Source organism: Aulonocara stuartgranti, assembly GCF_965226115.1.
Source record: "Aulonocara stuartgranti genome assembly, chromosome: 14".
Taxonomy (NCBI): domain Eukaryota; kingdom Metazoa; phylum Chordata; class Actinopteri; order Cichliformes; family Cichlidae; genus Aulonocara; species Aulonocara stuartgranti.
In genome coordinates, this window is record NC_138950.1 from 17,496,090 (window position 1) to 17,511,329 (window position 15,240).

At 40.8% G+C, this 15,240-nt stretch overlaps 1 protein-coding gene and 1 long non-coding RNA gene across 3 annotated transcripts in view; both read left to right on the plus strand.

The window, feature by feature from the left end:
* Positions 1 to 6,414: 6,414 nt before the first annotated feature.
* LOC309687532 lies at positions 6,415 to 7,438 on the plus strand. Its single transcript, XR_014270793.1, has 3 exons — positions 6,415 to 6,773; positions 6,860 to 6,971; positions 7,052 to 7,438. It is a non-coding gene; the product is annotated as an uncharacterized lncRNA (long non-coding RNA).
* Positions 7,439 to 12,267: 4,829 nt separating this feature from the next.
* The window catches only part of LOC309687677 (uncharacterized protein), a 34,727-nt gene continuing 31,754 nt past the window's right edge, over positions 12,268 to 15,240 (plus strand). Inside the window, exons 1-3 of one of the 2 annotated variants that reach the window (XM_082502795.1) lie at positions 12,268 to 12,283; positions 13,114 to 13,146; positions 14,334 to 14,376. In XM_082502795.1, coding sequence (XP_082358921.1) covers positions 12,277 to 12,283; positions 13,114 to 13,146; positions 14,334 to 14,376 — 83 coding nt within the window. In that variant the 5' untranslated portion in view covers positions 12,268 to 12,276. Of the gene's footprint in view, positions 12,284 to 12,982; positions 13,031 to 13,113; positions 13,147 to 14,333; positions 14,377 to 15,240 lie in introns of those variants that run through there. The other variant, XM_082502794.1, reaches the window with a different exon arrangement.

Here is a 15,240-nt window from a genome sequence, read left to right on the forward strand (position 1 = left end):
GATTTCTCTTGTAGAAATATGCACATTATCTTTTGCTTTCTGTTGGTAGGTGGCACAGTGCACTTGTGGCAAGTAAGCAAGCTAGAAGACTGGCAATCTTGCGGGGTATCCAGTTATGGAAAGCATCACACTAACAAGAGAATTCTGAGTAAAACCAAAGTTACTTTCCCTAGTAACTAGTTACTTTGAAAGTAACAAGTAACTTGAAGTAACTGAGTTACTTTTGATAGAAGTAACTAGTAATGTAACTAAGTTACTAATTTAAAGTAACTTACCCAACACTGCCTATTACATCGTATGCCATTTCCTCTGTGCATTCATTCATAAATGTTTCCATGTCTACTGGCATCCTTGAGAGGCTTTCTGCATCCACATTTTCCTTACCAGGGCGATATTTAATTGTGAAGTGGGAATCTGCCAGTTCTGCTACCCATCGACAACCTGTTGCATTCAGTTTGGCAGTGGACAGTACATAGGTAAGTGGATTATTGTCGGTGTACACAGTGAAGAATGGTGCATAATATAGGTAATCACGGAATTTTGCTGTGATAGCCCACTTGAGAGCAAGAAACTCTAAGTTGCCTGAATACAGATGGTAATTCTTCACAGCTCCAGTTAAAGTGCGGGAACCATACGCAATCACACAAAGCTTTCCATTCTGCTTTTGGTACAACACGGCACGTAATCCCTGGTTTGATGCATCAGTGTGAAGGGTAAATGGCTGTGAAAATTCTGGAAAGCCTAGAACAGGGGCTGAGTTAGACAGTATATCAACTGCTCTAGTGCTAACTGGTGCATGTCGGTCCACTCAAAGGGACACTACACCTGTTTCGCTTTCTTTGCCACTTTAATCTTGTGTTTCGCTGGGTTTCACCATCTGCAGGTCCCTTGAGCAAGTCATACAAATACAGAGGATTTGCAATTCTGGCAAAATCCTTGATGTATTGTCTGTAATAACTTAATAGGCCCAACATTGCTTTTAGTGAACTGTAGTTCACCAACAGTACCTGGCCGTTGTTTTTCAAAGCTGTCACAACAGCGGTATCTGCGGGATCTATCCTGCTTCCCTCTGCTGACACAATCCTGCCTCACACCAGAGAAGAGTAAGATGAGTTTTATTTTTCCACCCACCCCTGAGCTATTAGGTCCTGTAGGTAGTTTTTCATTTCCTGATACAAGGGTTTTGGTACAGAGAGATAAGTCCGTGTGACTGGCTCATTATCTTTCAATGAAATGTTCATTTGCAAGTTTTCAACACAGCCTATCTCATTATCAGATTTAGAGAATGATTCTGATTCTTCTCTTAACATCTGACTAACAGCTTGTCTTTGGTGGTCATTCACATGAGTCAAATCGACAGATGGGTCCCATTGTTCACTTTTAGGTGTGTTCTCACCTGAGCTCTTAGCCTGGATGGGACGGACTGATGCAGTAGGGAGACAGACAGTTTTGAATACATTAGCAGGATATATTGATGCAACAGACTGCACAGTTCCAATAACATTCCTACTTGGCAGTGTGATGTCATGACTATGGGATTTTGTACACTAATGACAATTTTTGTGTCATACCAGTCTTTACTAAAACAAGGGTATCACAGAACTCGAGTCCTTCAGGCCACTGTGGGTTCTCACAAGGCTCGAAGATGAGGGTTCTATCTTCTTTGAAAGGTGGGACTTGCACTCGACACTCGATTTGGATGGAGCTGTGTTTAGGCACTTCAACTCTCTCATTTGTTATTCTTACGCTGTGCTCACATGGCTGTCCCACTGTCACTGCATTAACAAAAGCTCTTGCCCTACTCTTTCTGAGGTGAGGAAAAGCTACTTTTACTGTTTTCATGAGTTTCTCTATATTCTTATTGTTTGTCTCTGTTTGCAACTAGGTGTGAAATCACATTGAAGCTAATTATTGTCAGTGTTGGGAAGGTTACTTTTAAAATGTATTCCACTACAGATTACAAAATACATGCCCCAAAATGTATTTTGTTCCGTTCCGTTACTCAATGACAGTAACATATTCTGAATACTTTGGATTACCTATTATATTATCGTGCTTTTTATAACTACATGAATGTACTACTGCTGTATGAATTATTACTTTTACTGAAGGTTACTCGCCATACCAATACCGACTAGATTTTTAAATCTTAATATAAAATGAGTAACAGTAGGGTGGACACTAGGTAAGGCTGCACTTTTTGCACTCTGGTGGCCCAGATCTGGTTTGCCAAAGGTGGCCCACACATTGGCCAGCACAAGGCCAGTTGCAGACACACTGGTGGTCCTTTGCTGGCCCATGTGTGGATTACCTCTGGAAAACCTGGTCTGAGCAACCAAAGGGCTGTCATTCTTTGCGGTATGTGGGCCATGTGTAAGTTGTGTGCAGCCACGGGCCAGTTGCAGACACACTGCTAGCCCAGAATAGTTCCAGCTCTGGCCCCAGATGTCAGCCTAATGTGTATCTTAATTAAGCCATGTAATAACAAAATGTGCATAATAGTGCAAAAGGAACATGACAAAACTCTGTTCAGCCAGTGAATGGACTGATTCTTATATAGCGTTTTTCAATTCTTCCACATTACTCAAAGTGCTTTATACAACATTTACCACACACTTTCCCTTAACTGGGTGCTTCCTACCTACAGTCATACACATTCACGCAATGCAGATTGGAGGAGCCAAGGATCAAACCACTAATCTTCCGATCAATAGGTGACCTGCTCTACCGCCTGAGCTACAGCCACCCACTGGCAAAGCTGAGTAAACCCTCACTAGATTTTGGATAAAGTGTACACTCACAAACCTGTCAAACCTGCATTTGAAACGTTGGCTACCAGAGCAGTATAGTATTGCAACATGGCATTTGTTGCAATGACACATCTGCTTACCTGTATCTTTTGCTCGTTTCTCCTCCTCTTCTTTAATCATAAATACATAATGGGCTTGGATTTACAACATTATACATGAAATATGCTCTATTTGGAAGTGCCCCCCACCCCTTTGACAGGTTGTGTGTGAGACTTCATCATCAAACTGTAAATTATAAATTTTAAATTGTCATTGATACCTTTACCCCTAGTCCTAAAGTGTATATTTATTTTCTTACTCTTCTTATATATATTGTTTGTTTACTTGCACTGCTGTAATTGGGGCGTCATCATCTCGTCTCTCTGTATACTGTACTGTATTTAGCGGAGATGACAATAAGGTTTACTTTGACTTCAGCAGCAAGCAGGCGCACCGAGGGCTCTCGCGCTCACTTTTCACGTATAGAATTTTGAAAAAACATCGGTGCAAATTATAAGTCTGTATCATAATGTCTCGTGTTTTCGTGTTTGTTGGTTTGTTTTTATTTTGTTTTATTTTGCGAGTTGGTTATTAGATGCTGCTCCAGCCAGCCAAAGAAGTCCCCGCCGCCCCATTCTCTCCTCCCTGTGCCGCAAGCAGCAGGCGCACCTCACAAACGGATGGCGCCCTTACTCCCAGCAAATGGGCGATATAAAACCAATCGGTGCCTATGCCATTCCCAATATGCGCTGGCATGACATCGGAGCAGCATAAGAGCGAGCAATTTTTAAATTTTTTGCCTGTGATGCCACCCCTCACCACGATGCCGCCCCAGGCAACTGCCCATGCCGCCCGTATCAGAAACCGCTACTGGCCCAAAGCATGCGCACCACAAAGCGCCATACTCGGGTCCACCAATAGGTGGCGACAACACAACATAGGAACCGGCTTAAACATCCACACTTGAAAATTACAATCACCTTATAAACACATTCCAATGCGACAGCTACAGTCAAATTGTGAATGTTTTTATGTTGTTGAAAAATATACTTTATTATTTATTCTCTGTGAGAATGCCTTACTGTGAAAATTGATTATTTTATGTTGTTTGTACAGTGCTCACGGCATCTTTGGTGGCACATGTGTCCAATAAATGCCAGCAAAAATTAAGAACGCCTTATGTCCGTTTTTCAACTTGGAGGGAGTTACACTGTCTTTCCGCTGCACAGCAACTTCAAAAGTGTTAAATGTTTTGGTGTTAGTGGTCTTCTTGCAAAAGTAGAGTTAATTTTACTCTAAGTAGAGTCACATTCTTTTAATGTAACTCTGAGGTGTAAAATGATAGTAGTTAAAGTCGAGTGTTAAAAATGAGTGTTTCTAGGTCAAATCTGGAGGTGTTACAATGGAAACATTAACTCTTGACCTCCTAACTCTGAACTCCTACAGGGGCTATGACACCAATAGAGTAAATTCACAGACTCCGCCCCCAGCACCATAGGCTCCAGTCGAAGCTGAAGTGAAGCCTTTTCAGAACATTTTGCTCTACATATTTGAGTTGTTTGCCATGCTTGGTAAGTCATTTTTTCAAAGATTGTTTCAATTATTATTATTAGCTTTTACTTCTGTGGCTCTTTGGAGTTGAGACAAAGCTGTGTGAAAGGCATTAGCCATGTTGCTCGGTGATAGCATAATATTCTGTTTTAGCTAGCTGAAAGGTATTGTTTGCGGGCAAATACCACAGCCTTGGAAAAAAGCTTGCATGTGAATTTTCAGTCAAATTTTTGGTCAAATACACCTAAAACAATGTCTAGAATGTGAAATGTTGGTATAATAGTACTTGTAGCCTGAAAATGATCTCCCATAACAAAATGAGCAAACAGCAGTAGCAGATGTCCTGACTGGGTTCTACGTTAGCATTTAGATCCCTCCAGAGTTTTGTGCACACGGTTTAGGTAAAAATGAAAAAGGTTGAGGTTTTACATTTAGTTCAGTATTACCTGTTGCCTGTGTCTTTGTCTTTTGGGAAAATACTTTACACAAGTTGACTCAAAAAGGATTCCTTTTTTTTTTACTGTGCTGCAATTGATTACTGGATTATTTGTGCCATTAATTAGTGTCAACTAATTTTTATTCAATCTCCACATAGGATATGCTTGTGAAGATGGAATATGGGGGAGAGCAGAATCAGAATACTTTATTCATCCCGAGGGAAATTAGGGGTTACAGCAGGCAGCACGCTAATGGCGCATGCGCACTTACAAAGGAACCTTCAGACCAACTTTACACAAACATCACATTGGGCAGACATGTCAGAAGGTAGGCTGATAGGAAAAAACAACGAAAATACACTACATGAGGTAAGAGGTGGAGAAAAAAAACTCCACTCAGACTGAGCTCCTAGTGGGAGAACAGTTTGATAACAGAAAAAACACCTCAGCACAAAAGCACATGACTATCAATACACCATAGAAACACAAGACAAGCAACAGGGGCGGGTAAAGGGTAAGAGAGAGCCGGTGTAGACAGCGCATCCGGTCCTGCAGCATCTGTGCTGGTCCAGTTGACTGCTATCTTCCCCGGTAGGGCACAAGCATCGAAGGCGTTGGAAAGGGAGGGGGGATGAGTGAGTGCTTATCAGTATAAGTGTGTGTGTGTGTCCATAGTTTAGCTGAGACAGTGTCCTTCGGCCTATCAGGCTAAGTAAACAGTCCTCCAGCAATCCAGAAGTGCGTTGCAGTTCCACAAAGTAATGAATGAAGGACATGTATATTGTATTTTGTATTTATTGAAATAAGTGATGAGAATGCTGTTATTTGCATTTACCAGCTCACCTATGTCAGACCTTTTGATAAACAAAATTCTAATGAAAGTGAGAACATGTACACTGTTACATCTTTCAGAAAATGTTTTGAAATTGTGGTGCACAGTTCAGAATAAATGTTTTTCAAAAACCATTGCGTCTTTTTAGTAAATGTTTTTTTCCAAGAGAAATTTTTAGAAGTTCAGAACAGTAAAATTCCCACTTTTTAGAATTAATTAGAAGATAACTCTTACGTAGTTAAACTAAAATACTCTTTGAGAGTTAATATATTGTCACGGTTTGCCGGGGCAAGCCGTGTGGAATATTTAGGACCTGGGCCCTATTTCAGGAAGCCGGTTTAGTGGAAAAACTGAGTAAGTATACCCTGAGTTAACGAAAACTCTGGGTTTTCGGTTTCACAAAGCGAGTTCAGCTGAAGCCTGAGTGAGTCACTATGACGACACACGCCGTGAAGCTAACCTGCCCCCTAGCAGGTTTACTACAACTAACCCTGACTGTCTCCGCCCCTTTGTCGGAAACCTGACTGTAGGAAGTGTCAGACATGGCGTGCTCCTTCCTTGAAGAGCCAGTAGATCGTGAAGCCCAAATTCTCCGCAGAGCTCTCCGCCGGGAGAGAGTGATCAGAGCGCGTTTGGACATTTTATCATTTCCTGATGATTTTCTGTGCAAACGTTACCGTTTCTCAGCACAATCTCTAAGTTATTTGAATAACATCCTCAGGCCTAATATTGCTCATGTGACACATCGCGGACATCCTCTCAGTTCTGTACATATTATTTGTATCGCACTTCGGTTATTTGCAAACAGGAGCTTTCTGTATAATATTGGTGACGCTGAGCACGTTTCCAAGGCTACCGTCTGTCGGGCAGTCAGGAATGTTACAGTTGCACTGAAACGTCTCCTGCACTCGTTTGTGGTGTTCCCCGGTCATAGACCCACAAGATTTATCAAAGAGGGATGCCACAAAATTGCAGGTATCAGGATGAATGAAACTTAATTCATGATGTGGTGATACTTGAACTACTACTTAAATTTTACATTTATTCTCACGGTTCCCAGGCGTGATTGGCTGTACAGATGGCACTCACATTCCAATCATTGCTCCTTCAGTAAATGAAGGAGACTATGTGAACAGGAAGTCTTTCCACAGCATTAATGTACAGGTACATAGTTCCCTGTAGCATTTCAAACTAACAAATTATTTCATTATAGTAATGGATGCTAATTTGTGTTCTCTGGCACTGTGAAGATCATATATGATGCTGCCAACATTATCACAAATGTGGAAGCCAAGTGGCCAGGCTCTGTCCATGACTCACAAATATTCCGTGAATGTACACTGAGCACAAAATTTGGACATGGTGAGTTGAGAATACTTTAAAATATATAAAGACCAATTGCTTCAGGGACATTTGAACTGAAGTGTATCCTTCTGTCTTAGGAGAGTTCACTGGCTACTTGCTTGGTGATAGGGGGTATCCATGTTTACCCTATTTGCTTACCCCTTACCCTGACCCTGAACCGGGCCCACAGCAGTGATATAATCTGGCTAATTGCAGGACAAGAGCCAGAATTGAAATGACTATCGGAATGCTTAAGGCCCGGTTCCAGTGCCCGCAAAGACTCAGGGTCACCCCAGAAAGGGCATGTGACATTATTGTGGCATGTGTGATTCTTCACAACATTGCCACAATTAGAGGAGAACACTGTCCTTCTGAACCAAACATCAGCAGTGATCCAAACCATGAACATCCTGACCCTCCCACGGACATACAAGATGGAAGCGCAGTCAGAGACACCATATGTCACAATCATTTCCTTTGACCCATCACCACAACATGTTGAAAGAAGAATAAACAGATGTTTTGTTCAACTGGCTTTATTGGTCGCCTGTGTTTCCTGTACACAAAGTATTAAAAGATGTAAACCTCATAAAGTGTCTCTGTTGCTTCCTCCTCTGTAACAGCTGTCAATGTTTCTTCATTATTTTCCTGCAGTAAAGAAATTAACAACATTGCTGTTCTACTGTAAACTCATATAATCTGTGGAGTATTAAGAGTACTCACAACTGCATGTTGGTCTGGCTCAACAGGAGGCTGCACCAGATGCAGTACACCATCACCATCAACTGATAGAATATGAGGTTTATACAGGTCACTTATAACTTACAAGGGACCAAATGGCAATTAACAAACATACCAATCACCTTACACTTCATTGTCATTATGCTCTCAAAGACAACCAAGACTGAGGGAAGGCAAAATCAGTCGGAAAATTACTCCACTACAAAATAATCCATTATGGTAAAGAGTTTATCAGATGAATGAGTGGCACTGCAAAGGTGACTGTGAAGAAAGGATGTATGCACATCATGTATTATTTTGAATTTACCCCTTATATAGGCACTTGTGTCTTGCGGGGTTATTGACTCAGAGGATGTCCCCGCAGAGATGCCTTCAGCCACAGGGAGCCCACTGTCTTGGCTGAGGGCCAACTGCTCAGCCTCTGTGAGTGGTGGTGGTGGAGGACCCCCACCTGTTTTTCAGGCCTCCGCTTTTTTTCTGGTGGCTATAACGGGCCACATTTGAGCATACAGAGTAAGCAAATATGTACTTGTAATGTGCTCAGATAATTTCAATAAGTGCTTACAGAGGGGAAATTAATGTAGCCTCTAACTGCAATTGATTTACATCGGACAAACAGACCAAGCACTATGGCTCATAATACAATTACACCTTACCTGTTTGGACTATATTTTTATATTTCATTTTTACTTGCTGCCAGGAACGTTTGGGGCCTGTTGGGTTGCACCTGCGCTCACATCACATCACGAAATCAAATGTATAAAATGAAAAATAAAATAAAATAAAATAACGTGTTAAATGGGTGGAAATCCCTCGATCAATGTTTAAATTAACACTCACACATTGACTCTGTCGGCTTTGTTTTGCCATGCATGCTCTCTTTCTTTTGCAGCTGAGGCTGTGTTACTTTTTTCCGCAAAATTTGCATGTTATCGGCATATGCTGCCATCAGAATTTCGGCCTCAAGCGCTGTAAAATACATTGACCGCACCTTCTTTCCCTCCGTCTCCATGGTGACTCGCTTATTCTGTGCTCCACTAATCAGGGCTTTATGTATCCTCGTGCGCGCGCTTAACTTGGGGTTAAAGCAACTCCGCGTTGACTGAACTAATTGTTATCAGCCTTTCTGAAACCGAATATTCCGAGTTGGACAGTTCGGGGTTACTCAACCCTGAGTATCGTTTTTCACTCTGAGTTTTCTAAACTTGAAAAGACACAACTTAAATACACTCAGAGAACACAGGGAGATTACACACAGGTGGGGAACACAGCCGGGAGTGATTAACGTGACAAGACTAGGGAGGCAAACTGAAAACACTCACATAAGACGCAGACCTTCACAATAAAACAGGAAACACATACACGCAATGACATAACCCACCAACTTAACACAGACTCAGGGACACAGAACATAGGAACATGAACCATGAAACAGAAGAGTACAAACACCCAAGGCAACCAAAACCACAGAATACTAATAAACTAAACATAAACACGGAGTTTATATTCCTGGAATATTTAAAATACACATCATTGATTTACAGGTTTGTCGTCTGTATAACTCAGTGTATGCTACTCTGATTTGCATTGTGTTTCACGCAAACTCATTCAACCTAAATCATTACACTGCAAATAATAGCGAAATGTAATTTTATGACAGTACATTCTTTGAACACGTTTTGTATACAGCTACATCACTTTGCTTACATCACCTGTGCTCACCTGCAAAACACCGAAACATAACCATGTCAGTTCAACGGGAATGCGCAAGCAGGCCGTCCTTGCACCAAACAACACAGGACCCCCAGCCCCCTCCCCCACCCCTTGCCTGCGTAAACTTTGCTTCTGGGTCTGATACCTAACGCTAAAACATAATAGTTGGATTGCCCGTGAACATAATGTATGTCAAGGATAAGTGAAGATGTAAATAAACACTAACAATATCTATTAGAAATACATTCTTCTGTCTTCGACCATTCTGAGTCACACACAATCAAGCACAGTATGACATGTCAGACCGAGTGTTTCCTAAATCGTGTTAAGAGACAGGGCCGTGCAGAGAGGTTTAAAGGGGTGGGTGCTCAAAGTTAAAAAGGGGCACATTGAACCAGGCTGAATAACAACAACACACATTCATCAAGAATCTAATATGGGAAGGGCAGGGCTGTGTTGATCTGAGACTGTAGACATTAAAAAGTCCACAGGAGAGATGGTAGCTGATTAAACAAGTGTCATGAGATAATAACAAAATGCAAAGATTGGTGACAGCGCTTGGCAACAAAACACTGTGAGAAATAAACTCGGCTCTGCCTGTGAATCACTCTTTGCTTCTCTTCTTCCTTCCATCCCATCATTTCTTAAATCACTCTCCACTTGCTGTCTATCTGAGAATAAGGCACAACTTGCTATTGCAATAAACTATAATCTAATTATCCACACCTAACAACTCTTGCACTTAATGTATAATAAAATGATGACAGAAAAATGTTATAGCACTGCCTTTAGTAGCCTCACACAGCTCCTACTGTTTCCTCCTCATGTCCTTACCAGGCATGTCTGGACAATGTTATATCATGAGTAATATTTTTTTTTTTTTTTAAATCCATCTAAATAAAACACACACATGTACGCACACACAGTGACATTTTAGACCTTCTTCAGAATACTGTATATACTTTGGGCATCATGGTGCTGATCCAGAATCCTTACATTATTATTTATTACTAGAGCTACAATAATAAAGCAATGAGGAGGGGGAAGTAATAAATATGAAATAATGTATTGATGATGATTCCATTTGTTTCACTATCCACTCTGTGCAGGGGAAAGCTTATTACATTTTTAAACTGTAGAGATACAATAATTTTGCTGCTGTAAACTCCAAATTTTGTCTTATTTAAAATATAAATCTAATATAATCTGCTTCTTAATGTATGTTCTTTAAAATACAGTGTGTGTTTTTTAATATATTATAATTATAATAATGCATAATTATGTGGACATGCATATTAGATCGTTTTTAGTGAAATATAATCCCTCCAGAAAGGCAGGAAAAGTCCTGTAACTTACTTTAAAACTAAATATGTTCCCTAAAACGGTGACAGAGCTACAGACCCATGACAGCCTTACACAGGTAGCCAGCAGCTATGACCAGCACTACTTGTGCAGTTAATAAAAGGACACGTAATGTTTGTCGCGCTGTCGCACACACAGCACGCTCGTTTGTTTCAGTTCGTCAGTTGCCACAAGACAACTTACCAACGTGTACAATACTCCTGTGTGCTATACACTATATATTATTGTTGAGGGGCACAGACAGGACTCCACACGCACGCACACATAAATTTTTTTTTTTTTTTTTTTTTAAAAAGTTGCCTCAACAAAGGGCACTTTGGGCACCCATCAGGAAAGGGGCGGGTGCTCAAGCCCCTCTAGCCCCCCCCCTCTGCACGTGCCTGTTAAGAGATGATTCTCCCATACAACCTCTTTTTAAAAGAGCCTGCCACCAAAGAAAATTTGCTTCAATGTAAAATTGGCTTTAGTAGACTACATCGAAGGAAAACCAGACAAACAAGTTCAGCCTACAACATGAAGTACCCTAGATCAAAACAGAAAGCACAAAAAAACCACAGAATACAAGTGTCATGCCAAGAACTTTCATGTATTTAAATGGTAGTAAATGTTTGCTTATAGTCTGTCAAACATATCTCATCACAATTCTATAAATACATTTTAAGATGCCAAAAAGGACACTGGATTGCTCATAATGAGGAACACATAGGTACAATGACGAGTCATAAATATACTTGCAAAACGGGCAATTCCTTTATTTTATATATAACCCTTCAATACTCATGAACCCATTAACCGTATGCTATCTACCAACATAAATAAATATTCTGTATGTTTAGACATAAAAAAAGGAAAAAGAAAAAACACAAATCTCTTTTGTTCCCGATTGTGAGATGAGGGATCTGTCAACAACGATTGCTTAATGTGGTTCACCACCTGCACAGACAGGTAAATGAGTTTTTTTGCCAACCTACAAAACTTTCTACCTGATATTCTGGAGATAATAATTCGACGAGTTACCAGTTAAACGGATGCTTGGAAGTAAACGGAAGCGTCATCTCCAAGATGGAGCTAAACGCTGCAAAGTAAGTCAGGAGTCATGAAGCAGGTGAGTCGATAGAACATAAAACACACATGTACACACACACACACACACACACACACACACACACACACACACACACACACACACACACACGAAGATTTGAGCTTGGAGTGTATGTTCGACATGATTTATTAGTGAGTTTTTACAACATAAGTCAAGCCTAATGAGTCAGCGGTAAAATAATCTACTGGACGAGTGGCCTGGGATGGAGTCGAATTCACGTCCTTGATGATCTTTTTGTTTTCCTGTCCCTCCCTGTCTACAATGCTATCACACCAGATGGATTAAATGGAATGAAGGACCTTTACTTTTAACGGTTTTTTCTGTCTTTTTCTCGTTTTTCTTTTTCTTTTTTCTTTTTACTTTCTAAATTGATTCAGCAATATTTTCCTCGGGGATTGGAGTATGTACGGTATGTAAGTTAAAATAAGAATCCTATTATCAGAAGGACTGCATGTAGGGCGCAGCGCTCCCCATGACAAACAGATGGGAACTAGCAGCATTTGGGTAGCTCTCGTCAGCATACGACAATCGTTAACATGTCACACACACACATGTAGACAATATGGTTCAGCCCATTTCAAAGACGATCACTTTTCAAACACCCTGTCGTCACTTGTAAGAAGATTTCATCATCTAAAACATGTATCAAGCTGAATGAAAAACTGAATTTTCACAAACTAACTCCCATGGATGACTTGGGAACTGCATCAAAGTAAAATGCTGCAGTAACAGACAGAGATAAAAGTGTTCACCATCAGATCTGGACTATCTAAAAAATTGAACCCACCAACAGGACAGGAAAGCCAGGTTCCCCTAATAAATCTTCATCTCAGTGGGATCTATTTCAGGTATAGAAATCAGTGCACACCTGAGTGCGGTGTGTTTAAAATTGGAATCTATATTGTCTAGAGCAGCTGCATACTTTAACAACTGCATGTTACAAGTCTTTTATTGTTGCGGAGCTTCTTGGTTTGCATACCATGTAATCAAGCCCCCGCTACCTTGACCCTCTGGTTATAAATGACATATTTTTAGGCGTTATGGGAGGTGGGGCTAATTAGACTATTTAGCCGCATATGTTTGCCTCTCAGACTCAATGGGAGACACATTCTCCTAAAAGGATTACAGATGTACCTGCTTCAGACTCTCGGGTTTGGTAGGATTTCGTACCTTTGCTGATATAGATATATTTGAGTATTTTAAGGCTGTATAATGATGGTTCTCCACCTGTTCTTTTAGCTTGGCTGATTTTTGGATTCTCTACTGATTGTGGTAAGTGATATTGATTTATTTATTAGTTCTTTTTGAGTTGTGAGAATCCGTGTATAGGGCCACTGGCTTGACACAACTAATAAGGTTCCGACTGCTGGTGCGCTGTTTGTGGAAGCTTTGAGAGAGAGAGAGAGAGAGAGAGAGAGAGAGAGAGAGAGAGAGAGAGAGACCGTGCGTCATAGGTAATAATGCTTGGAGGCAAGGTACTTTCTTCTCCACTTCCCACTGCCAGTATTATAAATAATAATAGCATAAATAATAATAGCATGCATATATATATATATATAGATAGATAGATAGATAGATAGATAGATAGATAGATAGATAGATAGATAGATAGATAGATAGATAGATATGACGGGCAGAAAAGGGGGGGGGGGGGGTAATAAAGGGATAGCGTAAAAAGAAATGCACAATGTATCACCAACTGCCTCACCGCTATTAACAAACAAGCATGCAACACCTGGAACACAAACAAATCCACAGGTATATAAATCAGCTAACTTCTTGTGGTGTGTGTGTTGTTGTTTTTGGGGGTTTTTTCCCATCTTTTTTCATCTTCTAGTAATTTACTGTGGCGTTGTGGGAAAAAGAATGGGAAAGGTGATAGCATCAGATGCGTGATGTCCGGGCGTGGGCGGCAGACTGATTCATCCATTTGAAGACACCTCGGGGCAGTCTCGTGGGTTCTTCAGGGACGTCAGACTGTAGAATCATATATATATATCTTGTATAGTTAACGAGTGGTATGGGGAATATTATTGGAGCAAAAGGATTTGTTTGTGCTTCCCAAACATTTAGATCTGTGAGGTCAGTTGTGTGTGCGTTATCAACTCGGTGTGTGTTTTGCAAGAATATTTACAGAACTTCATAAATAGTTCAAAAGGTGCATAGGCATCTGCAAATATGAATTAAGAACCTCTCGTGCATGCAGACCTTTAAATGTAAATTCAAACTTGAGGGCGTATTATAAGTAAATGCCCGGGACAAATCTATAAACGCCTCCAGAGATGTTCAAATTCTTCGATTAAATCACTGAAAATAGAGACAACTGTTTTACCGTCAGTCTTTTTTTTAACCTGTGGTTCTTTACATTCTTTACCGTAGACAATCAAGATTCCTAATGCTATTCAATTTTAGTCCAAGTTTTTAGTAACTCATCATTTTCAATTTGTGCTTGCTGACAGTTTCTGCCGCAGGAGCAAACGCAGCCTCCAGAAACGACTGTGGGTGAGTCACTGTTTCTTCACTCGCTTTGTGTTCTTTAATTTCTGGCCGCTGATCAAAGGTCAAGCGTTTGGTTATAGACTACAGAGAACTCATTGTATTGATAAGGCTCCTCGCAATTTTAGAGTTCGAACAATTGTGTTGATTACAGTCCAGGCAGAGTGGTTATGCGGTTGTGCAGATGATGTTTTTTGCGAGGGCGGCGGCAAAGATGAGTGCAGTGCCAAGGAATTCCGCAGTAAGTTGAATGAAATGGAACAGCGTGTCCCCAGGGGGCTGGGACTGGTGACTGGATCAGATTTCAGTCGACATGTGTGAAGGGAACCTAGGTGATAAGGAAGTGTTGGGCAGGTGTGATGATAAGGAGAGAAAATAAGTTGGTTTTGGATTCTGAACACATTTGACTGCGTGAGAGTGTGTGTGTGTGGGGGGGACGCGAATACAGATTAAATACATGGTATGCAGAAGCAGACGGTGCAGTCTGAAAGTGAATGGGAGACTTCAAGGTGGTGTCAGGTCAAACTACATGGTGGTCTGCAGGATGATTTAAGAAATCAAGGATATGAAGCAAGAAAAGGCAGAGGCAAGGGTCACATGGTGAAACTGGAAACAGAAGAACATAGAGTTCTCGGAGGATAAAGTACATCAAAGTATTTAAAGGGAGAGGTTGTCAAAGAAAAAAGTGTGATATTCAGGGAGATGAATGTCAACAGGCTGTGAGGAGGTTGAGGACACACATGCAGACACATAGATGCGAGAGTGAGGTTTAACAGTAGGCAAGCCGTTTATTAATACCTGAACATAAAAAAAGCAAGAGGCAAAATGGAAACTGAGGTTTAACTAACATAAACTGGGTGAACTAACTCA